At 42.9% G+C, this 12,636-nt stretch overlaps 1 protein-coding gene across 3 annotated transcripts in view; it reads right to left on the reverse strand.

The window, feature by feature from the left end:
* Positions 1-12,636, reverse strand: part of LOC137532599 (NACHT, LRR and PYD domains-containing protein 3-like) — a 738,694-nt gene that overhangs the window by 214,257 nt on the left and 511,801 nt on the right. The window contains exon 12 of one of the 3 annotated variants that reach the window (XM_068253308.1): positions 8,044-8,437. The exons of the other annotated variants lie outside the window; for them this stretch is intronic. Coding sequence (XP_068109409.1) covers positions 8,227-8,437 — 211 coding nt within the window. The 3' untranslated portion in view covers positions 8,044-8,226. Of the gene's footprint in view, positions 1-8,043; positions 8,438-12,636 lie in introns of those variants that run through there. 3 annotated transcript variants of the gene reach the window in all.

Below are 12,636 nucleotides of genomic sequence, written 5' to 3' on the forward strand. Positions count from 1 at the left end.
AATGCGTAAAAATGTATGCATTGAACCAGTAACGCGTAAAATGTATGTGTTAATGTTCTTGCACTAGTGGGAATGCGTAAAAATGTAAGCAATGCGGCCCGCCGACCTCCGAGGTCGGCAAGTTGCCAGCGGGGGACTGGAGCAGCAGTGAGTGACTACGAGGGCACAGGATGGCTGCATGGGGCTGGTAGAAGCAGAACTAGCTGGTGGCGGGGGACTGGAGCAGCAGTGAGTGACTACGAGGGCACAGGATGGCTGCATGGGGCTGGTAGAAGCAGAACTAGCTGGTGGCGGGGGACTGGAGCAGCAGTGAGTGACTACGAGGGCACAGGATGGCTGCATGGGGCTGGTAGAAGCCCCAGGTAAGTGAAACTCATTTTTTTATTTTGCTTGGACATTCCCTTTAAGGACATACGGGGGCCATCTCCAGCTATCCACCCATGTGGTAAGATGCACAAATACTGAGCACGCATCTGGATCTCATGGACATGGTGAGATAAGCCGTTATTCATCTTGAGATGATTTTTTTTTTTTTTTTGCTGCAAAGCTGAGGTGCTGCCATGCGCATGAATTATGCCTTTATTGCTGATGCTATATGTGCTCTGTCAAGTTTGGCTTTCCTGCATGTTTCTCCATGGTCCTGTGCTCTGAACGCTTTGCATTGGATTGCTACCCTTGAGTTATATACAACCGAACTGTACCTTGTGTAACCTCTGATTTAGGAGATCAGATTGATACTTTTTATCGCCAAGGTGGTGACCCTCTCTCCATCATTAGAGATTGTGTGATCACAGGTCAATGTTAGATGCCAGCGGATGTTTGCGGATTGTGGTGTGTGTGGTGGGATGGATGAGTCATGACGGGGTGGACATCCCATGTGCTTTTTTAATGGTAATCTTTACATGATAGTTTAATTTTTTCTAATAAATTTTGATATGCTTTTTGAAATATATATTATGTTTCTTGTGTATTGTTTTCAGTAATTGTTGACTGGGCTCTGTATGTTCCACGTTTTTATTCCACTGCCAAATTTGTAATTATTACAATTCTGGAATAAGTTTTGTGCACTGGGGAAAAAGGTATAATCTCTGGCTGAGGGGTTAAAAATACGCCAGGGGTCGTATAAGTCATTCCAATGTAATTGTTTGTCAATAGTAATTGTATGATGGCGTGCTTTGGAGGGAGTGTCAAGGAGGGAGGGACAGGCATTGAAGTCGCCACCAAGTAAAAGGAGTCCTTTTTGAACAGATTTGACTTTTGTAAAAAGGTTTTGGTAAAAGGCTCGCTGAGCATTGTTTGGGCCATACACTGCTACCAAAGTAAATGTTTGATCATTGATTTGTCCAATAAATATCAGGTATCTACCATTAGTGTCATTTATAGTTTGAGTCTCTTGGGCAAAAATAATTTGGGAATTATGTTGTTTGACTTCATTCCACAAGAGATGTCTTTTGTACGTGGAATTCAGCCCTCGAACATTAATAGATGTGACCTTCAGCGACATATTAATGACCAGTTAGCGTATATTAACAGTAATATTGTCAGATAGGAAAGGCAGAAATCAGGCATTATAATATTGTAAATAGTCCAGCTGCAAGAAAGTAGGTTATACACAATACTACATTTTCGTTTTTTGACATATTTTATAGTAAGGGTTTCAATACCTAGATGAGAGAAAAAATTGCTAGTAATAAACAGGGATACAGCTAAAATATAAGAGTATAACACAGACTGAAGAAAACTGATAGTAGTGGGGGGAACAAACTGAGAATGACTCCACAAAATGAGCTTAGCAACCATGAGAACCATTAATGAGACACTTAGTGTCATGGTAGAACAAAATGTCCCTTGTCCTACAACGTTGGGGAAGGCAGGTATAGACCTGCAGGTGTGCAAGATACAGGAAAAGGCACTACCGATATGTCGATATTATTTGGCCAGGTGGTATTGGGCCCCGGCTTATGCAGGTACAAGGCGCCAGTCCTGATATATTTTTGAAGAGGAGAGATTTTTTAATGAGGGGGAGAGTTCCTCCTGGAGTTGGATTTTCAGGTTTTTCAGTAAGTTTCGGCCTGCAGCAATTGAGGGGATGAAATGTTGCTGACCTTGGATGGAGAAAATAATTTTTGTAGGGAATCCTCACTTGTATGGGATGTTTGCTGCTCTTAAAGCTATAGTAATCGGCTGTAGATATTTCTGAAGCTGTAGTGTGTGTTGGGACAGATCAGTAAACACTTTGATTTTGTCAAAGGGCTCATGAAGTGCTCCATTTTTGCGTATTGTAAAAAGCAAATTGTCTTTAACGTGGTAGCACAGGTATCGGACGATGACATTGTGAGGAATATGGGCAGGTAAATGGGCTGGTTTAGGTAAGCGGTGAGCCCTGTCTATTATCAGTTCAATTTCATTAGCATTAGGTAGAGCAGCTTTTGTAATCTGTTGGATATAGGATGTTAAATCATTAGTGGGAACATTCTCTGGGATTCCTTTGAATTTAAGGTTATTTCTTCTAGATCTGTCTTCAAGATCTGCTGATTTGGACTTAAAGGGAAGGTTCAGGGAGGGGATTAAAAAAATAAAAATAAATTTCCACTTACCTGGGCTTCCTCCAGCCCGTGGCAGGCAGGAGGTGCCCTCGCCGCTGCTCCGCAGGCTCCCGGTGGTCTCCGGTGCCCGACCCGACCTGGCCAGGCCGGCGGCCAGGTCGGGCTCTTCTGCGCTCCATTTCCTGGCACTTCTGCGTCCCACGCCGGCGCGCTGACGTCATCGGACGTCCGCCGGGCTGTACTGCGCAGGCGCAGTAGTTCTGCGCACGCGCAGTACAGCCCGGCGGACGTCCGATGACGTCAGCGCGCCGGCGTGGGACGCAGAAGTGCCAGGAAATGGAGCGCAGAAGAGCCCGACCTGGCAGCCGGCCTGGCCAGGTCGGGCACCGGAGACCACCGGGAGCCTGCGGAGCGGCGGCGAGGGCACCTCCTGCCTGCCACGGGCTGGAGGAAGCCCCAGGTAAGTGGAAATTTATTTTTATTTTTTTAATCCCCTCCCTGAACCTTCCCTTTAAAGGGATACTGTAGGGGGGTCAGGGGAAAATGAGTTGAACTTACCCGGGGCTTCTAATGGTCCCCCGAAGACATCCTGTGTTGGCGCAGCCACTCACCGATGCTCCGGCCCCGCTTCCAGTTCACTTCTGGAATTTCTGACTTTAAAGTCAGAAAACCACTGCGCCTGCGTTGCCATGTCCTCACTCCCGCTGATGTCACCAGGAGTGTACTGCGCAGACACAGACCATACTGGGCCTGCGCTGTGTGCTCTTGGTGACATCAGCGGGATCGAGGACACGGCAACGCAGGCGCAGTGGTTTTCTGACTTTAAAGTCAGAAATTCCAGAAGTGAACTGGAGGCGGGGCCGGAGCATCGGTGAGTGGCTGCACCAACACAGGATGTCTGCAGGGGACCATTAGAAGCCCCGGGTAAGTTCAACTCATTTTCCCCCGACCCCCCTACAGTATCCCTTTAAGACACTTATTATTATTGGACTGAGCATCAGAGACATCAACCATGACGTTGTGCTCTCTTACGATTTCAGTAATCTTATTTTTGACTTCATCCACTCTGTCCTCTAAAACAGCTATTTCATTGTGGAGTGAGGAATATAAATGCAGAAATGTTTGATAGTAGTGAGGCCCTGAAGGAAAACAGGATCTCTTTAGTCATTTCAGCCCGCAGGGATTTTTCAAGTTATGCAACAGAGCAATTTTCACTTCCCATTTATCTGCTAATAACCTTATCACTAATTATTACAAAGAATTGATCTATATCTTGTTTTTTTCGCCACTAATTAGGCTTTCTTTGGGTGGTACATATTGCTAAGAATTATTTTTTTCTAAATGCATTTTAACAGGAAAATTAAAAAAAAAAATGGAAAAAAATCATTATTTCTCAGTTTTCGGCCATTATAGCTTTAAAATAATACATGCTACCATAATTAAAACCTATGTATTTTATTTGCCCATTTGTCTCGGTTATTACATCAATTTCAATTTTTTCCCTATCACAATGTATGGCGCCAATATTTTATTTGGAAATAAAGGTGAATTTTTTCAGTTTTGCGTCCATCACTATTTACAAGCTTATCATTTAAATATTGGTCGTAATATACACTCTTCACATGCATATTTAAAAAGTTCAGACTCTTAGGTAACTATTTATTTATTTATTTTTTTCATTGTATTTTTTTTTCATCAAAATTTTATTTGGGTAATTTTTGGTGTGGGAAATAAACAGTTAATTTTAAATGTAATAATGTGTGTTTATTGTACTAAAAAATGTATGTAGATGTAGTTGTAGTGAGTTTTTTTCCAGTCCTAAACTTCCCAGAAGTATATAGAGGACGGAAACTGGTTTTTTTTCAGAAATACTGCGGCCTCTGATGAGCAGCCATCGGTTTTTCTGCTGGGGACTTGGATCAATTAACGGGAACCATGTTACCATTCATTGATCCCTGGGCTACCAGGGGGTGGCACGGGGACACGCGGGCACGCAGGAGCACGATGAAGCCAGCAGCAGCAACACAGCAGCCTCCTGGATGTGAGTATCATGTCCAGGCGGCATAAATGGTTAATGAAAGATTGTGACGCAGCTTGGTCTGTGGCTGGGAAATCTGCAAAGATGGCCGCTGCCTGCGTAGTGATAGGGGATTCTTGAGCGCTTACCGGCTCATCTGTGTTCTTGTCCTCCACCCGAAGTTTGGATTTTGCCGGGCTGTTAGAGGGAGAAGGCTCTGGTAAGTCCAGTGGTTGGATGCCGTCTATGTCAGGCTGCATGAACACTGAGTTCGCCTGTTCAGCGGTAGCATGGTCAGATCTGCCGTCGCCATCTTGTCTTTTCCGGGAAGGCTTCTGCACCCTTGCTCCGAAGTAATCCGTGAGTTTATTGGGTTTCAGCGTTCCGTACTTACGTTTTTTGTTTGCGTCCTGCTCAGTCTCCATCTCCTCATGCAGGTTACGGTTGTTTGCAGTGGTTTGCGCCATGCTGTGTGCTGGTTTAGGTCCGCTGGAGCAGGAGCTGATCTAGCTAGCGTCCGTCTTGCTTGACGTCGCGGCCGCGCCTCCGAGCCCTTGAGGTTCAATCTGCAGATTTGAAAATGAAACTATCAAGATTTTTTTCCCATGTTGCCTATATACATGGGTGGTGTAAGAGGGATGTCTGATGTGGCCCAGAAATCCTCTTCTCCACTCTGGGACCACCCATGTATATAGGAAAAGCTGCTAGTTTCATTGTCAAATCAGCAGAAGGGTAGTTACGAGTTTTAAAGGATACTAACTGTTAAAGGCAAATGGCCAGTTACTTACCTGGGGCTTCTTTCCAGCCCCTTTAGTTGTTCTTCTCCCTTGCAGTCATTCCGCACCGCTGCGTTCCTCTCTGAACGCTGCATGCACAGCCACGTGTCACTCGCCTCCCCTATCACATTCCCGTGACCGGTAGCGTTTTGCACTTGCGCAGTAACTAAAAATTGCGGGCAAAACACTCCTGGTCACAGCAGCATGATCAAGGAGCTGCGGGGCTAAGGAACAGAGCAGCATGGAATGGCGAGGAGGAAGCAGGAGGACTTTAGGGGGGCTAGAAAAAGCCCCAGGTAAGTAACTAGTCTAATTTTTTTTCAGTTAAGTATCCCTTTAAGAGATTCCAGTACAAAAGACAGAGCCTAGCCTGTCAATTTATTGGGGGAGGGGGGGGGGGGTGATTCTCCACCTAGTGGTACCCGACCTAACCTTCCACCACCCGGCTGGAAAAAAATTCTGGGGAGAACACTGAAGCGTCAAAATATGGACTTGTTACATTGACAACGTCTTCACGGTATGGAATGGTGAATCCAATGAGCTATCAGAATTCATTAAATATATCTAAAATATATTCGATATAGGGCATTTTTTTCTGATATGAGGTTCCCCCTCTTCACATAGCATGGATCACCAGATTTTTTTTATTTCAATTGATTGTTATTGAGTTTAAGTGACATAACAGGTAAATATACAGTCGGTGCATAGTGCATGTGGAGCTTAATGGTTATACAAAAGGACATCTTGTAGAAGGCCTAGACTTACCACTTGAGTATTTTTTTCCCACAAATAAGAGATACAACCTGGTGACATATACAGCACAAATCATAAACACTACCAATTCTGTGAACCTAACGAACAATAACTAGAAACATCAATCTGCTGGGTCAAGGAGGAAGATAGACATACTGAATGCTTAGCCCAGTATGATTTGCAGCAGAACACTGGAGAATAGTGAGCGGATTAACTGGGAGGAAGGTGGGAAAAAATAAAAATAAAGGGGGGGGGGTGATTTTTTTTTTTTCATCATAAAATATTTTATTGAGCAGATGTTAATTACAAAAATTCAAATAAACTTGCAGTTGAAAAGCTGTGAATATTATATATGGCTACAATATATGTAAGATAACAAATGTATTACAGTAAACATTAGGAACGATAAAGAATAATGAGAATAATATTTAAATCACTCCAAAACCTAAGAACCGGATTAATTGTTTTAGCTAAACCTGTAACAGGTAACAACCAACTTTGGGACTGAAAATAAAAGTGTGGAGGCAGGTAGCCCATCAGGCTTACGACACTTATTAGTACTGTGACTTTGTTGTTAGAGTGATAGCAACAGTTCTAGAAGGGTGACTATTCATCTCCATATAACCGAGGTAATAGCTACTAGGAGGAATGAAGAGCATTAGTAGAGAAAAGAGCAAGAAGTAGGAATTGATTAGAAAAAGAGAAAGAAGAGAGGAAGAAAGGTACCGACAAGGCTAGAAGTATAGGGGGATCAGTTCACCAAGTTACAGTGGTAATTGGCCAGCGTAACTCAGCCAGTTTTTTGGAAGAACAAAATGATTGTGATCTCCTAATGTCCTGCTTCTTATTTTGTATTCCATCGAGATGTTTCTATTCACCACAGATAACACTTGGGTTATGTTGATTTGGTTTGCTGATTTCCAATTTGTCACTATTAGGGATACAGCTGATAGTAAAACATGGGCTATTTGCGGTTGTATGGGTTTGGGTAGGAGATGGAGGTCAATCAGTAGTAGTGCCAGCTTGGGTGAGATCTTAAAGGAGCTACAGAAGAATTTTTTAATCAGGGACTCTACTTGGGGTTGGGGTGATCTTAACCACTTTACCCCCGCGCGTACGTATTTCTCCGCCCCTTTTTCCATCCTTTAACAACCAGGGACGGAGAAATACGTACTTTCCGCGTTCCCGATGCTGTCCGCGCTCCCGCTCGTAAACACGCCGCCCGCCGCTAGTAAACACGCCGCCGCCCGCTCGCCCAGAGATCAATGAATGGGAAAATCCATTCCCGTTCATTGATCTAAGCCCCGCAATGATCCGCTGCTCTCCTATGGGCAGCGCGATCATTGTGAGAAAAAACTCACGTGTCCAGCCTCATTATACTTCCTCCAAGCTTCCGGAAGGAAGCTTGGAGGTCGCATTAAAACAAAAAGTTACTGTGGCCATCTTGTGGCCATCTTGTGGCCAAATAGTAAACTACACCCTACACATTTTTCACATACAAATAAATGACTTTTACACATAAAATTAACTCATTACCTCCCACACTCCCCATTTTTTTTTTTTTGTAATTAAAAAAAAATTAAAAAATTTACAATTAAAAAAAATACATAAATAGTTACCTTAGGGACTGAACTTTTTAAATATTTATGTCAAGAGGGTATAACACTGTTACTTTATAAACTATGGGCTTGTAATTAGGGATGGATGCAAAAATGAAAAAAATGCACCTTTATTTCCAAATAAAATATTGGCGCCAAACATTGTGATAGGGACATAATTTAAATGGTTTTATAACCGGGACAAAAGGGCAAATACATTTCATGGGTTTTAATTACAGTAGCATGCATTATTTAAAAACTATAATGGCCGAAAACTGAAAAATAATTATTTTTTTCCCCACAGTTTTACTATTTTCCCATTAAAACACATTTAGAAAAAAATAATTCTTGGCATAATGTCCCACCTAAAGAAAGCCTAATTGGTGGCGGAAAAAACAAGATATAGTTCATTTCATTGCGATAAGTAATGATAAAGTTATAGACGAATGAATGGAAGGAGCGCTGAAAGGTGAAAATTGCTCTGGTGCTCAGGGGGTAAAACCCCTCAGTGGTGAAGTGGTTAATGCTATTAGTGCTCAGTATTGGAGTATTGAAGATTGAGGGTAGAATGAAAGCCAATTTTTGACTTTTTCAGCAAAGGGCAGCACGGTGGCGTAGTGGTTAGCTCTCTCGCCTTGCAGCGCTGAGTCCCTGGTTCGAATCCCAGCCAGGGCACTATCTGCAAAGAGTTTGTATGTTCTCTCCGTGTCTGCGTGGGTTTCCTCCGGGCACTCCGGTTTCCTCCCACTATCCAAAAACATACAGATAAGTTAATTGGCTCCCCCTAAAATTGGCCCTAGACTACAGTACTTAAACTACATAATATAGACATATGGCAATGGTAGGGATTAGATTGTGAGCTCCTTTGAGGGACAGTTAGTGACAAGAGATATATATATATATACATATATATATATATATATATATATATATATATATATATATATATATATATATATATATATACACACACTGTACAGCGCTGCGTAATATGTGGGCGCTATATAAATACTAAATAATAATAATAATAAAAAAGGCAACTGCGTTGCCAGCTCTGGAGGCTAATAGTTTTTCAGCATGCACAGGAAAATTAACTCTAGAGAGGATGGAGTGATCATTGGGTATATCCGTAGATTTCCAGCATGAGGCGATTTCTCATCTTGTTGCTATCAACACATGTGAGATTATGAATCTGTCAGGCCACAGGATGAGGTGGGAATTAAGGTGCAGAATGGCTAGACCTGGATGAAGTGGGCCCATTTTAGAAGACAGGGAGTTAAGGATTCTTTGCACGTTTACCCACAGTGGTCTGAATTTGGGACAAAACCATAGGCTATGTGGGAGCATGCCATTATCACCACAGTTCCTTCAGCAGAGAGGAGAGAGGTCTGTCTGAAATGGAGCCAGTTTCGTCAGGGTCAGGTACCATTGCTAAACAATTTAAAGATGAGTTTCCCAGTGGGATATGCAATGAGAGACCTTCCTGATCTCATTAGCTGCTCTATCCCAATCTGCTTTTAGGATATGTGTTTGGAAAGCCCTATCCCAAGAACTATATTGCCTGTGCGGGCAATTGGAAGACGATTGGAAGCTTATATACGTGTAGAGTTGGGACACTCTTATTGCGGGCACTTTCGGGGACACCAGGGAGTCTGCTGCATCAGAAGGTAAGAATACAGTGATCACCTGTTCCTTGGTGAGTAGATGTCTGATTTGTAAATACTTACATATGTCACTCTTGTGTATATCAAGAGTGTTGTAGGTCTAGGAAGGGTCTTAGTATGCCATTGGAGAAGAGGTCTTGGACAACACAAATTTCCAGGGATTCCCAATTCCTCATATTTACATCAGGTATGTTTAGGGATAGTGGTGATTTTTAGTTGGGTGTTGGTATCAGGATTCTTAAATGCATGGCAGAAACCTTACCAGACAGTGATCATATTACTACTAATGGGAGGTACAACTGAGGAAGCAGGAAACCAAATAGTAGCTAGAAGGGGTCTAAACTTCTTGGTAGGTAGGGCCTCTTCGATTGTCACCCAGAGTTTATCAAGGGGGTTGCCTTAAAGCGATTCTGGCTTGTTCAATGATAGCTGCTCTATAATAAAGTCCAATAGATGGTAGACCGAAACCACCTGAACTATGTTTCATAGTTAAGATACGGTTGGCAATTCGTTTTTTTTGTGCATCCACACAAAGCTATTAACGAATCTCTGTATACTGGGACTGGGATAGGCAGGTTGCAGAATAAATATAGCAGTTGAGGCAGGATAAACATTTTAAAAGTGGCCACTCTGCCTAACCATGATAGTTCCTGGTTTCTTACATATTTCAGCAGTTTGGGTGTTTACCCCACCAGGGCTCATAAATGGCCTTGAAAAGGCCTGATATAGTAGGAGTTAGAGGAATACCTAGGTACTTTATTGAATGTGCAGATCAGGAGAATGAAGATAGTGTTTTCCAGGATTCTATGGTTTGTGGTCGGAGATTTAAGGGAAGTATATTTCATTTTGACTCGATGAGTTTATAGTAAGATATTTTAGAGAAGAAGAAGAATTCTTCCTTGACCTGGGGTAGGGAGGTCATGGGCTCAGTCAGGATTATATCGTCCGCGAAGAGTCCCAGTTTATTATTATTCCCGAGATGGTAGGGTTGGATCTCATCTTCTGGCCTAGGGGTTCAAGAAGCATGATGAATATAATAGGGGAGAGAGGGCACCCATCACGGGTGCCATTAGTAATTTTGAATGGTTTAGAGTGAATGCCATCATTGGTAACTACTTTTGAGGGACTAGATTCTAGTCCGAGGAACTAGAGTACAGAGCAAAAATTGCATGGAGGAGGAAACTTTTTCTGCTGTTATGGTTTGGAGTTATCACATACTTTAGGAGCACTGGACCTAGTGCCAAACAATGTCAAAAAGTTGAATGCTGGGAGTTCTTTTGAATGCTGGGAGTTCTTTTGAATGCTGGGGGTTCTTTATATCTATAATATATTCCTCCTCTTCCATTTATCTCCCTGCCTAGCTGCTTATCAGAAACACCCTCTGATTACCTGTGTTTACAAGCAAGGCTGAGATGACTCAGTGATTGGAGGATAAGACAGTGCAGTTGTTAGTATACACCTCAGTGGGAGTGTCTGAAGACTCTGGGAGGAGGGCAGCTAATGAATACACAATGAGCAAGAGAAGGAAGGGGGGGGGGGAAACAAGAGTCAGGGAGGATATGATGTCAGCATTAGCTTGGCAAGATGGCCACTGCCTAGAATAGGATTTTCTGCTTTTCCTTTATAAAATTCACAGGAATCATTACGTGGATAGTACAATACATCTGCTATGTAAGTAGAAGTAGTATGTATCTACTTATATATGTGTTTTTTATTACTAGGTTAGCATCGGTGTCGCTTGTTCTTTAAGGAGGGGATTAAAGGGGACAGCCGGCTTGCAATGAACTTAGCAAATATATTGAGATCTGTGTTAAGCAATGAGATCGGTTTATAGCTGATGGGATAGTAGTTACTGTGGTTGACAGGAATTCATTAGATGAACGCATAGAAGCTGCTTCACTGAATGCCTCTGTTAACGGTATTATTAATTGCTCTGCAAAGGTAGAATAATATTTATTAAGAAACCCATCTTCCCCAGGGGCCTTATTTCCTTTCAAAGATAAAATAGCAGCAAAGGTCTCCTTGGGGGAGAAGGGCTAATTTTAGACATAACCCTTTAATGTAAGCCTTATGGGCAGCCCAGATCGTGAGTTTGGAGATATCTGGGGTTGAGTTAAGGTCAAAATAGTTAACTATTCCTTGTTTGATTTGTGCTACGTATTTGGGTGAATTTATTATGGAGGTGTTCATTCTCCATGGTTTACACAATCCAACGCAGGGGGTGATTTGTAGTACAGCGCTACATGGAGTATGGTTGGACCCAAACCTAACTCCTGTGCTCAGAGACCATAAAAACGGTAGTAAAAATGTGTTTATGAGAATAAGGTCTATTCTAGATGAGGAATGGTGGACCGATGAGTAGAAGGAAAAGCTTCTGCTTTCCAGGTTCAGTAGGCGCCAAGAGTCATAACTCGGCTGCTTTGAGGGCTTTTATTTAATGTGGGAGGGGAAGTAAGTCTCCAAGCAGAGGAGTCCAGAACTGGGTCAACCACACAGTTATTATTATTATTATTATTATTTATTGTATTTATAAAGCGCCAACATATTACGCAGCGCTGGACAATAAATATATACAATGATACAAGGATGACATACATAGGGTTATACACATAGAACAAAGTTATACATACAAATTGTACAAAATACATGATCATGCAATATGGGCTGGTTAGGTAGGCCCAGTAATACAAGTACAGGCTGTCATAGGACAGGAGCACATGATCCTGTAGATTACACCAGGGAGTGGAGGACCCTGCCAGAGGCTTACAATCTAAAGGGAGGGGTGGAAACACTAGGGGGGGCTCCACAGACAATTTTACAACCTTTGATCAGGGAGGATGTTTTCTTCAAGGTAGCATTGAAGAAGGACACCTGTATTGTATTAGGAGCATACATGGTAATTACCGAGCAAAACATATGATTGATTTTGCTGATGAGTACCAGATATCGTCTACCTGGGTCAGCGTGACATGCTCCCCTCCTTCCCTGGGCTGTGTCGCGTTTGCCTTGGCTTGTATTGCGCACAACGATCTCTTTAGCTTTGACTACTCACCTATTGGTTCTCGTCTATGCGCTCCAGTGTGGTTCTTACTTCCTGGTCGTCTGGCTCTCTTACTATACACCTAGCCGCCTCACTTCTGCCTCCGTGACGTCACATCCGGCTGGCGCATGATGGCTCTCGGGCTGCTGCCCGCCCTCCATCTGCATTTAAACGCCGACTTGGCGTTGTACACATCACAGTGTCCTCTCCTCCTTCAAAAGCGGGGTGACGCCCGCGGAGCT

Source organism: Hyperolius riggenbachi, chromosome 1, assembly GCF_040937935.1.
Source record: "Hyperolius riggenbachi isolate aHypRig1 chromosome 1, aHypRig1.pri, whole genome shotgun sequence".
NCBI lineage: Eukaryota > Metazoa > Chordata > Amphibia > Anura > Hyperoliidae > Hyperolius > Hyperolius riggenbachi.